The sequence below is a fragment of the Gavialis gangeticus genome, unplaced genomic scaffold, assembly GCF_001723915.1.
Source record: "Gavialis gangeticus isolate Ggan-Ray unplaced genomic scaffold, GavGan_comp1, whole genome shotgun sequence".
In the NCBI taxonomy this organism is placed as follows: Eukaryota; Metazoa; Chordata; order Crocodylia; family Gavialidae; genus Gavialis; species Gavialis gangeticus.
In genome coordinates, this window is record NW_017729022.1 from 28,728,570 (window position 1) to 28,745,024 (window position 16,455).

The window sequence follows — 16,455 nt, forward strand, 5'->3', positions numbered from 1 at the left end:
TTTTTTTTTTTTTAAGTGCCAGGAGGCTGGGCTGGGCAGTGGATGGGGCCAGCCTGGGCAGCCAAAGGGGCTTCCCCCGTGACTCCCCTGGCTGTGCTTGGCACAAACTACACCAAGACGACTTGGGTGCTGGCACTGGCCCCAGCCAGCGGTGGCAGCCTGCTGTCATCCCTCATGCAGGTCCAGGGGCCCACACCCCCAGGAGGACTGCAGGGCTGTGCCACACCCCCAGACCTGTGTGTGGGATGACAGCAGACTGCTGTCCCTCCCCCAGAGCACTGGGATTGAAAAGGACCTCAGGAACAGATTGCAGATCCTGGCCAGCTACAGATGACAATATCAGAGTAGTCCTTCCACCTCTCTTCCCCCTTCCTCCTCTTAGTTTGTTTCCCCGCAAGCCCGGCTCCAAAACATTCCAGATGGTTTTGTTTTGGAGATGTTTCAGAGCCTTCCATTTAGTTTTGGATGTGGTGTTTTCGCCCGTTTCAGCACCCAAAACACCTCCAAAACGAAACGTCTGCCGAAATTTTGCACAGCCCTACCATCTAGTACACTGAAAGACACAAGAGTCTTGTGAAAAACAGCCTGCGATCGTGTAATTACAGATTTCAGTGAAATGCATGTGATGGGGCAGATTAAAATTACTCTTAGTATCATATCATAGTATCACAGTGCTTAGGGTCAGAAGCGACCTAAACAGATCATCGGGTTCGACCCTCTGCCCCGGGCAGGAACCATATCATATCACCCCAGCCAAATATCTTTCCAGCCTCCTCTTGAAGACCCCCAAGGTAGGAGAGACCACCCCTTCACTTGGGAGCCCATTCCAGAGCCTGGCAGCCCTAACTGTAAAGTAATGTCTCCCGATGTCCAGCCTGAATCTTCTAACAATTTGCGGACGTTATTCCTAGTAACCCCGGGTGGTGCATGGGGGAACAGAGCCTCCCCCAGTTCCCGCTGGTCGCCCCGGTCAGTTTATAAACGGCCACCAGATCCCCTCTCAGCATTCTCTTGTAGAGGCTGAATAGGTTCAGGCCCTTTAGCTTCTCTTCGTAGAGCCTGCCCCGCTGCCCCTTGACCATGCGAGTGGCCCTCCTCTGGACCCTTCTCAATGCTGGCCACATCCCTCCTGAAATGCAGCACCCAGAACTGGACGCAATATCTTACTATTTATATTTTTTACCCTTACAGTACTTGACTTCAGATTGAGAGAGATAAGAAGCTTTAATATTATAGTTATAACTCCAGTGTTATCCATTATAAATCAGCTAAAATTTGGCCCTGCTGCACAGATCTCTAGTTTCAGTAAGAGAAATAAAAACATTAACTAGCAGGAAAAGGAGGCTCTTTTGAGGATTAGCTAAGACTGACACAAAACATAATTAAACATTCTGTTATATATGCAAGGCATTTTATGTGCATAACATTTTATGGAAAGCACAGTCAAGGAAAAGTATTTGTCAGGCTGAGATAACTTGGTAAATGGCCTGTCATTTGAGACTGAATATAAGAAAATGTTTAACCTACAATATATCTTGCTCATTAAAAAGGTTTTGTAATGCATAGAAAAGGCATCAGTTAGAAACCCAGTAAGTCCAGGACTTGGGTTGCAATATATACATCCTGCCTTACTGGTCTCCCAATATAGTACATTTTTCCCATAAGCAATTAACATAAGTTACTGTCAACACCCATGTGGAGGTTCCACCGAGAACTGCTGTAGTATTAACATTTTGGCCAAGCAAAGCAATGTTCAGTTTGATGGATTTTGTTCGTCTGTGTGCAAATGTGTTGACTTTTGATCACCACATTTGATCAAATCCAAGATTTCAGGGAATGTTGAAGACTGTTGCACAGAATTCTCTCACCAAAACTATTAGGAACATCTGAGAGAACTGGTCATGGAATGGGGTGGGGGGGGAAGCCCACACACTGAGACTCCTGCATCTGCTTAACCTACCCAGTAGCTTCAAGCAGGTGTGTAACTATTGATTACAAGAACCAAATTTTGGCAACTATTAACATCTTCCAGCATAACAATTCTACTTCCTTCCATCTTGGTTCTAGGTATCTTCCCAATAGAGTTAACAATCAAGCAGAAACCAAACCAAGGGGAGTTGCATGTACCAGGTTCAATCATGAGTAAACAGAAGTATTGCTGACACGTTTAATTTTACAGACTCAGTTGCCAGGTACATAGTATATGTGGTATATAAATTTTACTAGAACTCTGCAAACAAGATGTTTTAACAATCAGTTCTGACTTACTTCTCTCTGTCCCTTTACAAAGCACTCGGCAGCAATGGCTCTGAGGAAAAGAAATATATAAAAATGATTTATTCTTGCACGATATTACATGCCATTATTGGCAGAATACGATGGTGGGATGGAACTACAAAGTCCTTGAAAGTAACAGACTAACTTCCAATGATGTTAATCTATAGTGAAAAGAAAAAGTAGCCATTTTTAAACAACCTTACATGAGCAAGACATTTCAGTGGTTTTCCCTTATGAACACACACTGAAGAAAATGATCAGTTCAGCATCACTGGATAATGAAGATTATTGCTATTGTGATATATAAAGGGGAGGGTAGAGAGGAGGAGACAGAAGTCAATTAAAAAGGCAATTGTAAATACATTTTCCATATTTATCCACACAACATTTGCTTAAATAGTTTTTTCTACAAGAAAATTCATTTTAAAAATAAGAGCAACATTACCTTTTTTGATGCAACGAACTGTTAATGCTGAAAGACTAAATTAATGAAAAGATTTCCAAAATAAACCCAGTCTGAAAGGCACTTCAGATTACCTTTGCGATGCAAATCTTATAAACAAAAGTAATATCTATGAAAACAGATGTATGACTGTTGCATTACATTTTCCAGATGGCCAGGCATGTTGGGATATTATACGTAAACATCTTGGCTTGAAGTTTCAGAATCTGAATGTTGCTCTCTTCCCAATATTGTTGAAGCAGCCTGTAAAAAACATTTAAAGCAAGCAAGCATATTTCTAATCTTAAGGAACAGGAATTAAAAAAAAAACACCGTTTAAAGATATAAATCATGTTGAAATAATCAAGACATACCAAGTAAAACCACTGTAGACATTATTTTTATGTATCCTGAAAAGTTACTCAGAAGCAAACATTTAGAAAGTCAAACTGCAGGGTCAGAAATACATAAAACATGTTTTTGATGTACATGTGTATTATGTGATAGGGGTAAAAAAAATCTAATCTTCAGCCTGCCTGATGTGGTATGCACTTCCAGGAAGGGTTGTAAACTAAATGCTTCCAAACTAAAAATCTTGTATAGCCACATGGTTAGGAACTAAACAGCAGATCTCTCTCCTTCCATTCTGTAAATACTGGCAGTACTGGAAGAAAATACAAATTCCATCTAGATGCAAATATTTCTAAACAACTGCATTTTAATAGTACCATTAGGGGAAAAAAATCTTAGTTAGCCAAAAATTATTGGTTGGACAACTCAGCTATTTTACTTTGTGATACTTAAAATATTTTGCTATTTCAAGCCATAATGAAGAAAAAGTTAGGGCCTTAACATTTTTCCAGTCCTTAAGTAAAAAGTGACTATTTCAATAACAGTTATTACCTGCCTCCACTGAATAAATATGCATTTTTTAAACATTTCCCAAGTATCAATCACTCCAGCTGTTGCATAAACAGCAAAATCTTATGAATGGGAATGCATAAAAAGTTCAAAATAAGTTTATCAAATAAAGGCTGAACACATTTAAAGCTAAATCTCAAAGTTGCATACTAGTGTACTCATGTTTTCTTTGTCCTGTGCTGAAACTAGGTATTGACAAAGTTCAGTCTAAAAACAACCACCATTGCCGCTGTTTTTTTGATGTTTTCTGCCTAACCCAAAGCTCAACCAGTTTGTGTTAATCATACTCCACTGTGTCATGTAACCCAGGCAGCAATAACTTGTCTACAGACAGAACAAAAAAATCTATTCTCCATCAGGAAGGGAGTGACAGGCCAAAATGTAAGATATAGCAAGGAAAAACACTTGTTCATATTATTAACTGGTCCCTTCTTTACATTCCCTGACCACCCCAGCAGATAGTATTATAGTGCTCCATTACTAAAATTTAAAGATGTTGGTATCAAGCCCTCTTATGGAGAAGCCCAAGAGTATTATGGCAGACAAACAGCCCGAATCTCCATTAAAAAAAGTCTGATCAGGTTAGACTTTTACACAGAATTTTATATAAACACCTTGTATCAAAAAAGCTATAAGATTAAAAAATGACATTCCTTAAGTTATAAGCAAGATGACATGCAATTAACTTAATGCATTTTTTAAATTTTTCTCCTACCTCAGCGCAAGTCCAGGATTAGTAGGCATGTTAGAGCAAAATCGTTCCAAGGTTTTGGAATGCTGAGACTTTGGGACACAGCTCAAATAGAAGAGAATTACCTGTAAAATTTGATTTGTAAAAAGAAAAACAGAAAAAGAATCCATTTTAAACACTGACTATATATTCTAATTGCCTGCAATTTTTTTGACACCAGGATAATGGCCAGAACAAAAATCTCTAAACACGAACTGTGTTACTGCCTTGCTTCAACCTGTAAAAAGCATACAGCACACCAAACCTGAAGCCTATGACAGCAAACTTTCCCTCCTGCCTCCAGAAAGAACTAAGTCATCACAAATATTCCTTCTTTCCTTTTTCGTGTCTTTGGGACGAAGTATTTAGAAGAATTCGCTGATTTCTTAGAATCTGACCTGGCACTTCCACTATGACCTTGAATTTGTGACCTCTGGGCTGCCAACTATGCACCTTAATGCACCCAAGTAAGAGTACTAAAATTTGTAATACACTAGCAAACTGCCTGTCAAGAATGATGGGAGGGCAGGAGCCCTGTGTCTGCCCCACCCTACTCCCCCATCTGAGGTGACACTCCCCTCTTCCCCCCATCAGCTTTAGGGTCCAGACCCACTCCTACCCTCCATCCCCTCCACTGGTGTTGGGCTTGCTTCTCCCCTCCCACCAGACAGACAACCAATCAGAATGCAAATAAAGTGTTACGGACAGGCAAATTAAGGCTTTTATATACATGTAGAATTGAGAAGGTGAAGCTCAAATACCTGGTGCTCAAGATGAAAGTTGTTCCAGCTAACACTTCATGGGGTTTAAGTTTTAAGCAACAAGACAACTGGAGAGTCTAAATCACATATTTACTATGCAACTATGAAGTAAAAATTTTAGAACTGCTTAACACTCACTACAATTAGAAAAAAAATACAGATACGCAGAAGAATTTAGCCAGATTTGACATCAGTCATTGAGCAGTTTGTTTTAATGCTTGTTTATATGGTGTTCTACAACTAAACACCAGAAAGCAGATATTCTGCTGCTGTCATTTGAAATGCCTCTGCTGGAAGTCAATCAACTCTGCTGGTTTACACCAGCTCCAGATTTGACCCAATAAAACTGACTGCATTTAAGTATAGTTAAAACTGATCAACGTAACTGTTATTGAATGGAGGAAAGTGGCATGGAAATATTATAATTACTAGATATCATTAGGTATTAATACAAGAAGTGCTTTGCTATGTATTTGTGCTGTCACAAAAAGAATTGGCCCCAATAAAGTATATCGTGTGTTCTGTCATAAGAGTTCTAAGAAAAAGCACTGTAGACAGTTTAGTGACATTACACCACAAGCCACTGGTACACTTGTTTTTGATCACTCCTGTAACAATCTCCAGAGGGTCGTCTCTTACCCCACTTCTTTCACTGGAATCCCCTAAGGATTTTACTGTCTCTTCTTTTTACATTTGGCCCTTATCCACTCCTGAAAGTTTTAATTAGCATCTCCCAACAGTAAACTCCTGAAGTTTTCTTTTTAACATGTTCCTTTGTAACATACATCTCCAACTAACTCTCCAGCATCACTTTTAGATGTTTTATCAACTTAAAAACGTTCTCCAAAATGAGCTTTCATTCTTAATCTGTTTTTGCTGATTTTAAGATTGTAATTGGTAACTCAAATATCTTTTTTATCTCCCCACTGTTCCACCTTCACATTATTGTAAACCCTTCATTTTCTTTGTCCACCTATATACTCTCTTTCCTCCCACACTGCCAACTGACATAGTAAGTTAAGAATGCTCATCCATGTAGTACTTTAACATAAAAACAGGTTACTGAAAAATCTTACCTTATTATGAAACTCATAGTTGGTCCAATAATCAGCAGTGCTAAAAGGAATTGGGTATCGTGTAGGGACTGTAACTAGACACCTGTTCACCAGATCAGTAAAAATTTTAAATTCTTGAACTTTATTGTTGGATCCAACAACTTTGCTATTGATAAAAACAAGGTAACTGCAAAGAAACAAAATGAAAAAAAGCATAATGAAAATTCTGAGGTTTTTAATTTTAAAATGGTAAGTTATGCGAGGAAACTTACTCCATCCAAATGTTCTGCACTGTTTCTGGCTGCATCACTGCTCCTAGCGCTGCTTCATAAGCATCCAGTGCTTCACCAACGCTTGCAAGACGAGACTGGCATAAACTGTTTTAAAAGTTGAGGGACATGGTTAGAGAGGGGAAAGGAGGGATTTACCTTAGGTTGCATATTAAGAAATTGAGAGGCACCATCAAGAGTTTCACATAGGTAGAAGAAATATTAAATGCTGATAAAAAAAGTTATGTGAGATCAATTTCAAATGTTATCATGTAGTATTAAAACAGGTAGTCCTCACACTGCAGATAATGAAGAATACAAAGCCTAATTATTTACAAGGTTGCATTCAATTTAAATAAAAATTAAAAAAAACTCTTACCTTCTCATTTCTACTCTTGAAAATTACCTTTTTTACCAATCCTTATGTAAGAATACTCTTTGACTGCTGCAGAATTGAGACAGGTGTCAAGAGCTTCCCTCTGGAAAGCTCCAGAACAATAAATTCCAAAGTTAAATTAAACAAAGCACTTGAGAAACAAGCATCGGACTGTGGCTAAGAAATAAATGCTAATAGTACCAAAACACTGCTAAGTTGTCAATAGCTAATATATTGACCACCTAGAAAAAAAAAATCATGACAAACATGGTCAAACATTTAATCTTGTTCTCTGACAAAAGATTAGACTAATACAGGACACTTCCAAAGACAGAAGTGACCAGATGCTAAATCTCTGTCCAAGACCCAACCAACCATCCTTACTCTACAGTATAACTAAGAGCAAATAGAAGTGAACAAAGGAAAGCAATTTTAGATGGAAAAAAATGTATGCAGGAACAAAAAAGAGTGGGGAGTAGAAGGTGTCTAGAAATACAATACAGTAAGGTAGCTGAAGAAATCATTATGCCCTAAGGCTGCACAGTGGGTAACCAGAGGTCCTTCTTGTAATACTTAGAGAAAGTATGAACAAAGGATCAAGTCACTATCTTGCCTATCTCCTTGCTAAAGAACACATGCTGTTTCCAAACACAACGTTGTTCCTTGATCCTTTCAGGCTGTTATTTGCACTTTGAGATTCTGTAATATAGCAATCCACTTGGCAAAAGTGAATTTTGATGCTTTTTGTCCTCTGCACCTGAAAAAAGGAAAGAGACATCTAATGACTTAAATCCATCTATCTTTTTGAAAATATATCTTCAATGACCTGTGCAAGTTCTCTTTCTAGGTAGCATACAGATGTGCAGGTAATTTCCCATAACTGAGGGAAAATAGCATATTTAATCCACGATTCACATTTTATAACGATGAAAATGGACCATTACAATTATCTAGCCTGATCCTAGAATCATAGAAAATTAGAGTTGGGAAGGACCTCCGAAGGTCATCCAACCTCCGAAGGTCATCCAGTCCAAGCTCCAAGCAGGACCGTGCCAAACTAGATCATCCCAGTCAAGGTTTTGTCTACCCAGGTTTTAAAAACTTCCAAGGATGGGGATTCCACAACCTCTCTGGGTAACTTCTTCCAATGCTTTACTAACCACCAAGTGAGAAAGTTTTTCCTAACAGACTATTTCTCCTTGTTCTGTCATCTGTCACCACTGAAAACAGTCTAGCTTCATCCGCTTTGGAACCACCCGTCAGGTAGTTGAAGGCTGCTATTAAATCCCCCCTCAGTCTTCTCTTCTCCGAACTAAATATGCCCAGTTCCTTCAGCCTCTCCTTGGAAGTCATGTACCCCAACCTCCTAACCATTGTTGCCCTCCACTGGACTCTCCAGTTTGTCTACCTCCTTTCTGTAGTGGGGCAGGAGGCCCAAAACTGGACACGGTACTCTAGATGTGGCCTCACCAGTGGCAAAGAGGCGAAGAATCACTTCCCTCAATCTGCTAGCAACACTCCTACCAATGCAGCCCAGTATGCCATCAACCTTCTTTGCAACAAGGGCACACTGTTGGCTCATATTCAGCTTCTTGTCCACTGTAATACCCTCTTGTCAACTGTAACTCCCTTCTGTACAAGAGATAAAACTTCTCTGAAATAACTTTTGGTTCAACAAGACTGACAAAAAAAACTATACAAATCTCATTTAACTCCATTACTAGCAATTTTTCAGGCAGCTTGAAAGCCAATTCTCTAGCAATATTTGGAGAGTTACTCTGGTCTTATTTGGAAAAACCACATAGCTAATGACAGAGGTGATGAACCCAAATCCATGAGACAGGCTTCTTAAATGGCAGTGTGAAGTGGGCATTAAACTATAATGACTATGCTGAAGTGTCATCTTTAGCCATCATGGTGACGACTACTACTTTCTTCTGGAAAATCTTCAAGATCCTTGCCATCAGGTGAAACAGTGAAGAAAAAAGTCCAAGTGGCTGAATATGACTGAGTTCTGGTATCTCTCTTATTTAGGCATGACTTGTTAAAAAAAAAAAAAAGAAGTCATTGGCATTTTCCTTTGAAGTTTATAAATAAAAAAATCTGTGGATAGTCCCAACTTTAGGGCATGTCATTAAAGGTTCCACAAACAAAAGGAAAACTGGGACAGTGAATGTAGTAAGAACAATGCTGAAAGCAAAAGCAAAAAATGAAATGGGAAAAGCCTAAAATAAAAACATGGAGACAACTGAAAGACTGAAAAGAAAGTCTGCAAGAAACTGCATAAAGGAAAAAATAAAAGGTCACTAGTCCTCAGGGACAGATCAACTCACAGGCCATTGCCCTGTCTAGAGGCAGAATTTGTGAAAGCTCTCAAGTGTGGGGTGTTGGGGGTCTGTGATGAGATCCTTCTCACAGCTCCATAAATCTGTGTCTGTTCTGCAGCAGTCAGGAAGCATCCATAAGAACTGTCAGACTGGACCTTCAAGGAACTCAAAGTAGTACACTCTTAAGTAAATAAGATGCATTAGAAATAAGTACATGAACAATTTACTTGGAGATCCAGTATTTCTCAGAGAAATTCTCACCAGTAGATCTGCCATAGATACGGAACATGCTGGTTTAAAACATCATCTGTAAGATGTTCTTTATACAAAGGTGGCGTAAATTCAATTGGAATTGGAAAATTCAAGAGATACCTGAAAGAAAAGCAGTGTAAAAACTTGAACATATAATATACTCCTACACAGAAACAATTCTGCTATACGCAAAATATTTACTGATTTACATTTAGAAATACAATTAACCATCTTAAATTCAAAATAAAGTAAAACACTTTATCACCATCATTTTCTATGAATTCTATTTAAAAATAAATAAAGTATCTATCTTTATTGATTTATTTAAAGAAAAATTAACTTCTTTTAAAAAATATTTCTTCCTTTTCAACTTTTTTTCTGATTACGCCACTACCCTAGTTAATTATGCACATACTTAAGAGCTTTGCTGGGACTGGGAGCCTTATGCAGATACCTAAATATATAAATTCAGCAGTGTAAATATTAGGCACTAAAATTTACACTACTGAATTCATACTTAAGTACTCAGTCCTGCAAAATCTGACATTAAGTCATCATTTTTACCTCCTCCACCAAAATATCAAGGAAATGAAGTCACTACAAAATATTAAAATAAGTGTAACTACAAAATGCCTTAACTTTGTTCAGTTTAAATCTGCAGGCAGAACATGAGTACAAGCAAATTAAAAGGATGATCCTCAAAGTATTACATAATAAACTTTAAATATTAGGCACTATGTAACAAATTCTTAAAAAATGAAGGCATTAACTTTAATACTTTAAAACTGCCTGCCTTGGGTGGAGAAAGGTACTGCGCCAAGGTCCTGCAGTTTAAGAAAATGAAGTAAATTGTAAAAGTCTCTCATTATCTTATCAGACGGGTGTCTTTGGTCAAAGAACTTTCCTTACATGCCACTGTGAAACGAAATTCTTCCTCAAAACATACCGTAATAAATCCATGGGACTGTACTCTTGACATGAGTTCTCAAAGAAAGCTGCCACAAATTCTTGTAACAGTGAAGGAATACTGTCTGATCTTTTCTGTTTTAAAAAAGTGAGGTCGAGAATTATGTGATGTCTAAGTCACAAGAGTAAGCTAAACACACAAAACTTAATTACTGCCTTAATTTAGTAAAGTTCTACTTTGCATGTTATATCAAAAGGGAATAATTTAATTAGGCCAAACTGCAGGCATGTGTTCATTTACGTTTCGACACCCGCTACTCTGCTTGCATGAGGCTGTGGTTTGAGCACAGGACTGGAATCCAATAACTCTTCAGTTATGAACCCAAATCTAATACCAAGTCTTCCTATTGCTGTAGGTGACCCACTCTGCTTCAATGCTGTAGGCAACCCATTCTGCTTTCACGCTCTTGTTTTCCTATTTATAGGAGGATGACACCATAAGGGTGTTGCAAGTCTTAGTTATTAGCTAGAAATTTTGAAGATTAGAAGAACTATGTTACTACCAAATATTACTTACTGTATATAGCAAGACACAAACACACTAATTTTGCAAAACAGAAACCAGGTCTGCTTGCAGACATTAAACAAAACAAAAATATGCTTTATGGGAAGCAGTGGTACATTACTTCAACCTGGCTCTGCAGCGTCTATAAAGATCAGGCGCTTCAGTGTGGCTTTTCGGCACTTTTAGCTAAAGCTGATTCAATCAGCTATTAGCTAAAAGCACCAAAAAGGCCATTCAGCACCCAATCTTTGCAGATATCGGGTAGGCTGGGTTCAAGTAACATGCTGCCTCTTCTGGGCATGTGTGGGGCTTGGCACAAGAGTGCACTGAGTAAAAAGTAAAGCACCAGGGTTTTGGGGGTTTGTTTGTTTTTTTGTCTGCAAGCACCCCAGAAGACCATTGTAAGGAGGGTTTTGTTTGTTTGTTACCTGTGAAATGAGGAATTTGCACATATGATAAAAAATCTGTGCATTTTGAGGTTTTTTCTCAAATGCTGTAAGCCACACAGCACAGGCTTTGTCGTTCTGTTCCATCCGTACGTACAACGTGACTAGGGATTCCAGCAGCTGATAGTTGAGAGGACAAAGCTCCAACAATGATCTACAAAGCTCAACAGCTGACTCCCACCTTAAACATAAGTAAAAGTAAAAAATGCTGATTTGAACTTTTATAGGAAAAAAAGTGTCTTTTTAAACAAGGTCTTACCTTTCCAGAAGCTGCAGCAAAGAAATCATGTTTCTGTAGAGTGGAAGACAGACAGCTATTCTTTCATTAGCTGTAATATTTTCATCAGTACATGTTTGGACTGCATCTGCAAAAAAAAAGCTTAAAGGTAAATTTAAAAAAAAACTCTTGTCAACATGAATTTGAAAAAGGAAAAAAATGGCATTTGGAATTAAAAACATCTCATGATTATTTTCATCACAGTCTCACTCCTCCTTCCTAACAAGTGATAAATGTGCCTTAACTATTCAATTCAGGTTAATTCTATGCTGCAGGCTGAAGCATACATATATTCCAAGATAGCTTTAAATATTCTAGCTGAGTATCAGGAGAGCACAGCTTTTCAGACGCTAGAAGATAAGCTATGTCCTGTTGTCACAGGCCATCAGTCCTTGCTCTGGCAGAACAAGAGGGTAAGCCTTACTGTTCAAGTCTTACAGGTTCTAGACAACTGAAGTACCAAAGGCAAACCACAAGTATCCCCTTTAAAAAGGTGCAAGAACAGGATTTAAACATTTTGCCTTTCTACCTTAGAGTACTGTTTGCTAGGGCTAGGGGAGGGGCTCACTGCTTTCAGCACCCATACATGAACCCTGATTTGCACAGGTAACATTACTCGCTTGTTTTGAATGAGGAGAAAAAGCTATACAGAAGAATGATGTACATCATTTACTTTTCTAGACTCACCTTCAAACACAGCTAACAACATATCAGGATTGGTCTTGATATCTTGCACTGTTTGCCATGGTATCAAAAATGGCTCTTTGTTCATTATCCTTGATGGGTTGGCATTAGCAGGATCATAGAACTTGACAGGGAGAATGTTGAATTCTATTAGATGTATGTAAGCTAGCCAAGCTAAACAGCGGTCACTTAATGTAAGGCATTGTGCTATTATTGTTTCATTAGCTGATTTCAAAGCATTCTGTAAAAGGTAAAAACAAGACTACATTTTAGTAATAAAACCTTAAGTATGAGAAGATTAGAGAATCAAACTGCAAGAAAATTAAATATTTGCCATACTCCCTAAAGTTTATAACCTTTCTGCCAAAAACTGCTGTGGTAGCAATTCTGATGTCCTTACTCATGAGAAAAGGCTGGACTCTATTTGCTCCTGAGCAACTTTTAAGTTCCATTACAGAACCAGTAAGTTCTACGCAAACCTACTGAAAGCACTGGAGCTGCATAGCCATCATTGAAAGCATTATTTAAAAAAAACACCTTTGGTAAAATTTCTGTACCTTCTGGTTAAAGTATACCTTCAGGCTTTGGGGCAAGACTAAACCAGCCCAATAAGACTGGCAGATGCAAAATAACATTTGTTGAACAGGAGTTAAACCAAAAAACCTGGACAAAACACATCTGCTTTACACTCAGAAAAAACAGAAAACTCCTATCAGTAGATCTGGGAAACTTATCTTCCAATATGTTTAATTGCTAAAGCATGCAGTTTCATAGGGATCCAAATAATTTGAAAATTCAGGGTGAACTGACAATAAAGGGGAAAAAGTTAAAAACATTAAGATATTTCAGACAAGGTTCTTTGGGTGAATCTGATATCTTTTATTAAACCAACTTAAAATAGTTGGAAACATTTTTTTAAGTAAGCTTTCAGGTTTAAAAACCCTTCATCAGGCTGAAAAAGTTTCTGCAGTTGGTGTGTGCTCTTCCTGGATGGAATGAAAAGTAAAGAATCCAGAGGCTGAGCTGGTATGCATAAAAGACAGGCAGTCAATGAAGATGTAAACTGAGTCAGTGGGTGAGACAAGCTGAGTGGGTGGGGGGGAGAGAAGGGGGATGAATATTGGAGAGGTACCTTGGGAGTAAGATATTTCAATGTTTTCAAAGCTTAAAAATGTAAACTTTGTTTTCAAACAATTTTTGTTCAAATACAAACCAAATCATCAAAAAAAAATTAAATAGGCTTAAGATTAAACCATGTTTCAAACTAAACGTTTCAGGTGGACCTGAAACAAGATTTGTTTTTCTGCTTATCACTGAAGATAAGCAGATTTCCAAAAGATGATAACCAAAAGATTTCCAGTTAAAATTAACATGCACTAAATACAGGTCAAGCAAAAACTACACTATCCTGCCAGTTCTCACAAACACACTTATAATCATCTTATATTAGACCAATGCTAAGATGGAGGATAATTTTCTAACTAAACTGGCAGCTTAAGAGATTTATACACTGCTTTTTTTTAAAGCTACATAGCTAAGAAAAATATTTTGATTTATTTTAAGGTATTCAGACAGTGGGCTCCACCTGCTGGTAAGCATGAAAACCTTAAAAACTGCATCTGTCAGAGCTCCCTTTTGCTATCAGCAAATGTCATTTTATTTCTCACCTCTGACTATTAGGAGTTTATATCAACCGTAGCTAGTTTTGTAACATCTTCTCTGCATAGCAGAGGCAAACAGTGAAAGCAGGGTGATCACTGAGATTGCTACAATCAAATCAAAGGAACCAGCAAATTGTCTACTGCTTACAAAAAAAAGAGAAAAAAAGTTGGTCACATGAATGCCTGTTAAGTAGTACAAGGAGGAAAATAAACAAGATAAAACCTAACACTTTAAAAACAGCATCAAATAATACAATATTTCCAAAGGACAATTCTTATAAAAATGGGTTACATCAAACCACCAATATTGGTTTTTCAAGTGTCTCCTTGAACCATTTAGTTAAGGTAAAAATGAAAGTACCATAGTAGACATTTAAGAAAAAGAATGCTGCTTGGTCAATAATCCATCACTATACTTTTTTTTTCTTTAAATAATTGCATCTTATGAACCGTTCCTTGCACAGTCGAGAGCAGATTCTTCTTGGTGGCATTCAAAATATTTTAAGAATTCATGCAAGGTGAAGTGATAAACCCAAATCTGTTATAGCATAACAAGAAAAAGGAATCCCTTCAAATTAATTTCCTGACACCTAAATAGAGCAGCTCTTCTGGAGATGGAGCCATAAAGAAACAAAGACAACATCTGAACAGTTCAGTAAAGATACACCATTTAATATATTCCATGTAAGAGTTTAAAATGCATGCAACTAGGAAGTCACCTGAAGCAAGGCAAGAGCATTTTGATGCCTTCCTGTAAACAGACTTAAGTGAACTCTGTAGAGTAGGGTCTCCAGGAGCTGAAAGGACAGAACAGAGTTTTCTTCGGCCTCTCCCATTTCCATTAGGAACTGCAGCATTCTTCCACAGACATAATCCTTCCCATCAAAGGAGGTTTCCAAGCTCAGAAACTAGATAAAACATTTTTTAAATGTCATCTTTTAGGGAAGATTTTGATAGGTGTAAAACTATTTAAATAACTTCCAACGTAGTCAAATAATCCATTTGTATGCATTAATAATCAAATTTTTAATACAGGTTCAGAAATGTTCTAAGGAAAATGTTCCATTCCACTACTACAGAGGATCAGGCATTTCACACATACCTTTACTGTGTTATCCTTATTTAAGCTGTCACCCCATTAAATATGGTATTTTGTCCACATCCTTAGTTCTCAAACACAAAATGCACCTCTTTCTCTGACAGTCTAAACATACACTGTTTCATACAGCATTGGTATACCATGCACTATAAAACAAGAGAGCTTGAAGTTTTATAGTAATATTTTATTGCTTACTGTCCACCAGATTTGGTAAGTAGGGGCATATTCAACTGCTGTTTCACACATCTCCTGCACTTCCTCCTTGGTTCCTCTTTTTGAAAACAGTTTGAGGTAATGACGCCAAATTTCAGGGTTCTCCTTGTTGTTTTCTAGTGCTCGAGCCAAAACATTTAAAGCAGAATCCAAGCACTCTGAGGATGAACTAGGAAGAAAGTCAGACCATTTTATTAAATGTCACCATTTTTATTCATATATTTAAAGACAGTGGCATTAGGACTTATAAAATCTAGAAAACTAAAATCCACTCCCAGAAGAAAACAACACTTAGAAGAATGTAGCCAATTAGCATTTTCAAATTCTGTGTCAACTTTTTGTTGTTGCTGTTGTTCTGGGGTTGTTGTTTTTTAATGAAGTGGACAACTGCAGAGAGACTTTCCATATTTATATACTTTGCATACTGACAGTACACACTCTATGAAAATGAGAGGTAAACCAACTCTCTGGATCAAAAGGCCAGTTGAAATATTGCTAAATTGACCAGAGGTGAATTACTCATAGGTAGAGATCCTCACTATAAAAATAGCTGAGAGATTGGAACAGCTCCACCTTTCTGGTTCATAGATAAAAGTAGAAAGTTAGACATCTGTCTTAGGAGAGACTTCTTTTAATTTTCTATTATCAGCATACCTCTCACATTTACTTTTCACTAAGTGTCAAAAGGCTTGCAATGTTAATTTACATGATCATTTACAGGTAACCAGTTTGATCTGCAAATACAGCTTCCCCCTTTTGTAGGTTATTGTTAAGCCTTGAGTACAGCAACATAATAGAAAAATAGTTTCAAGCAGCCAACCATAAGATAGGCTGCAAATGAAAAATCTCAGTTTGTAAGCATCAAATAACCACCATACATCCAGAGAAGGCTGCTCAGGCCACATTTAGTCTGGCAATCTATTCCTTTTGAAGATGCTTTACAGACAACATATATTTGAACAACACAATCATGTAAATGCAAATTTTAAATACCAAAACAGCTTATATGCATTTCTTTTTATGTATACAATTAATTCCGAAAGTCTGTAAAAAGATCTTATAGTGTATCTCAATAAATAAAAAAAGACGTTTTAAACTTCTGACGGATTTTAATCTGCAGATCAATGTACCTGTCCACTCCAAAGCAACAGCTAAGTGACTTCTCATGAAAAGAACTTCCACCTTTCTCACTGC

The 16,455-nt window shown here is 37.6% G+C and overlaps 1 protein-coding gene across 1 annotated transcript in view; it reads right to left on the minus strand.

Annotated features, from left to right (window-relative positions):
• ZFC3H1 (zinc finger C3H1-type containing) overlaps nt 1-16,455 on the minus strand; it is a gene marked incomplete at its 5' end in the record, with an annotated part of 90,274 nt that overhangs the window by 5,913 nt on the left and 67,906 nt on the right. The window contains 12 exons of the mRNA XM_019515784.1: nt 2,269-2,308; nt 2,882-2,983; nt 4,356-4,456; nt 6,208-6,373; nt 6,459-6,563; nt 9,420-9,530; nt 10,357-10,451; nt 11,310-11,508; nt 11,587-11,692; nt 12,292-12,529; nt 14,669-14,857; nt 15,244-15,430. Coding sequence (XP_019371329.1) covers nt 2,269-2,308; nt 2,882-2,983; nt 4,356-4,456; nt 6,208-6,373; nt 6,459-6,563; nt 9,420-9,530; nt 10,357-10,451; nt 11,310-11,508; nt 11,587-11,692; nt 12,292-12,529; nt 14,669-14,857; nt 15,244-15,430 — 1,639 coding nt within the window. The remainder of the gene's footprint in view (nt 1-2,268; nt 2,309-2,881; nt 2,984-4,355; nt 4,457-6,207; nt 6,374-6,458; nt 6,564-9,419; nt 9,531-10,356; nt 10,452-11,309; nt 11,509-11,586; nt 11,693-12,291; nt 12,530-14,668; nt 14,858-15,243; nt 15,431-16,455) is intronic.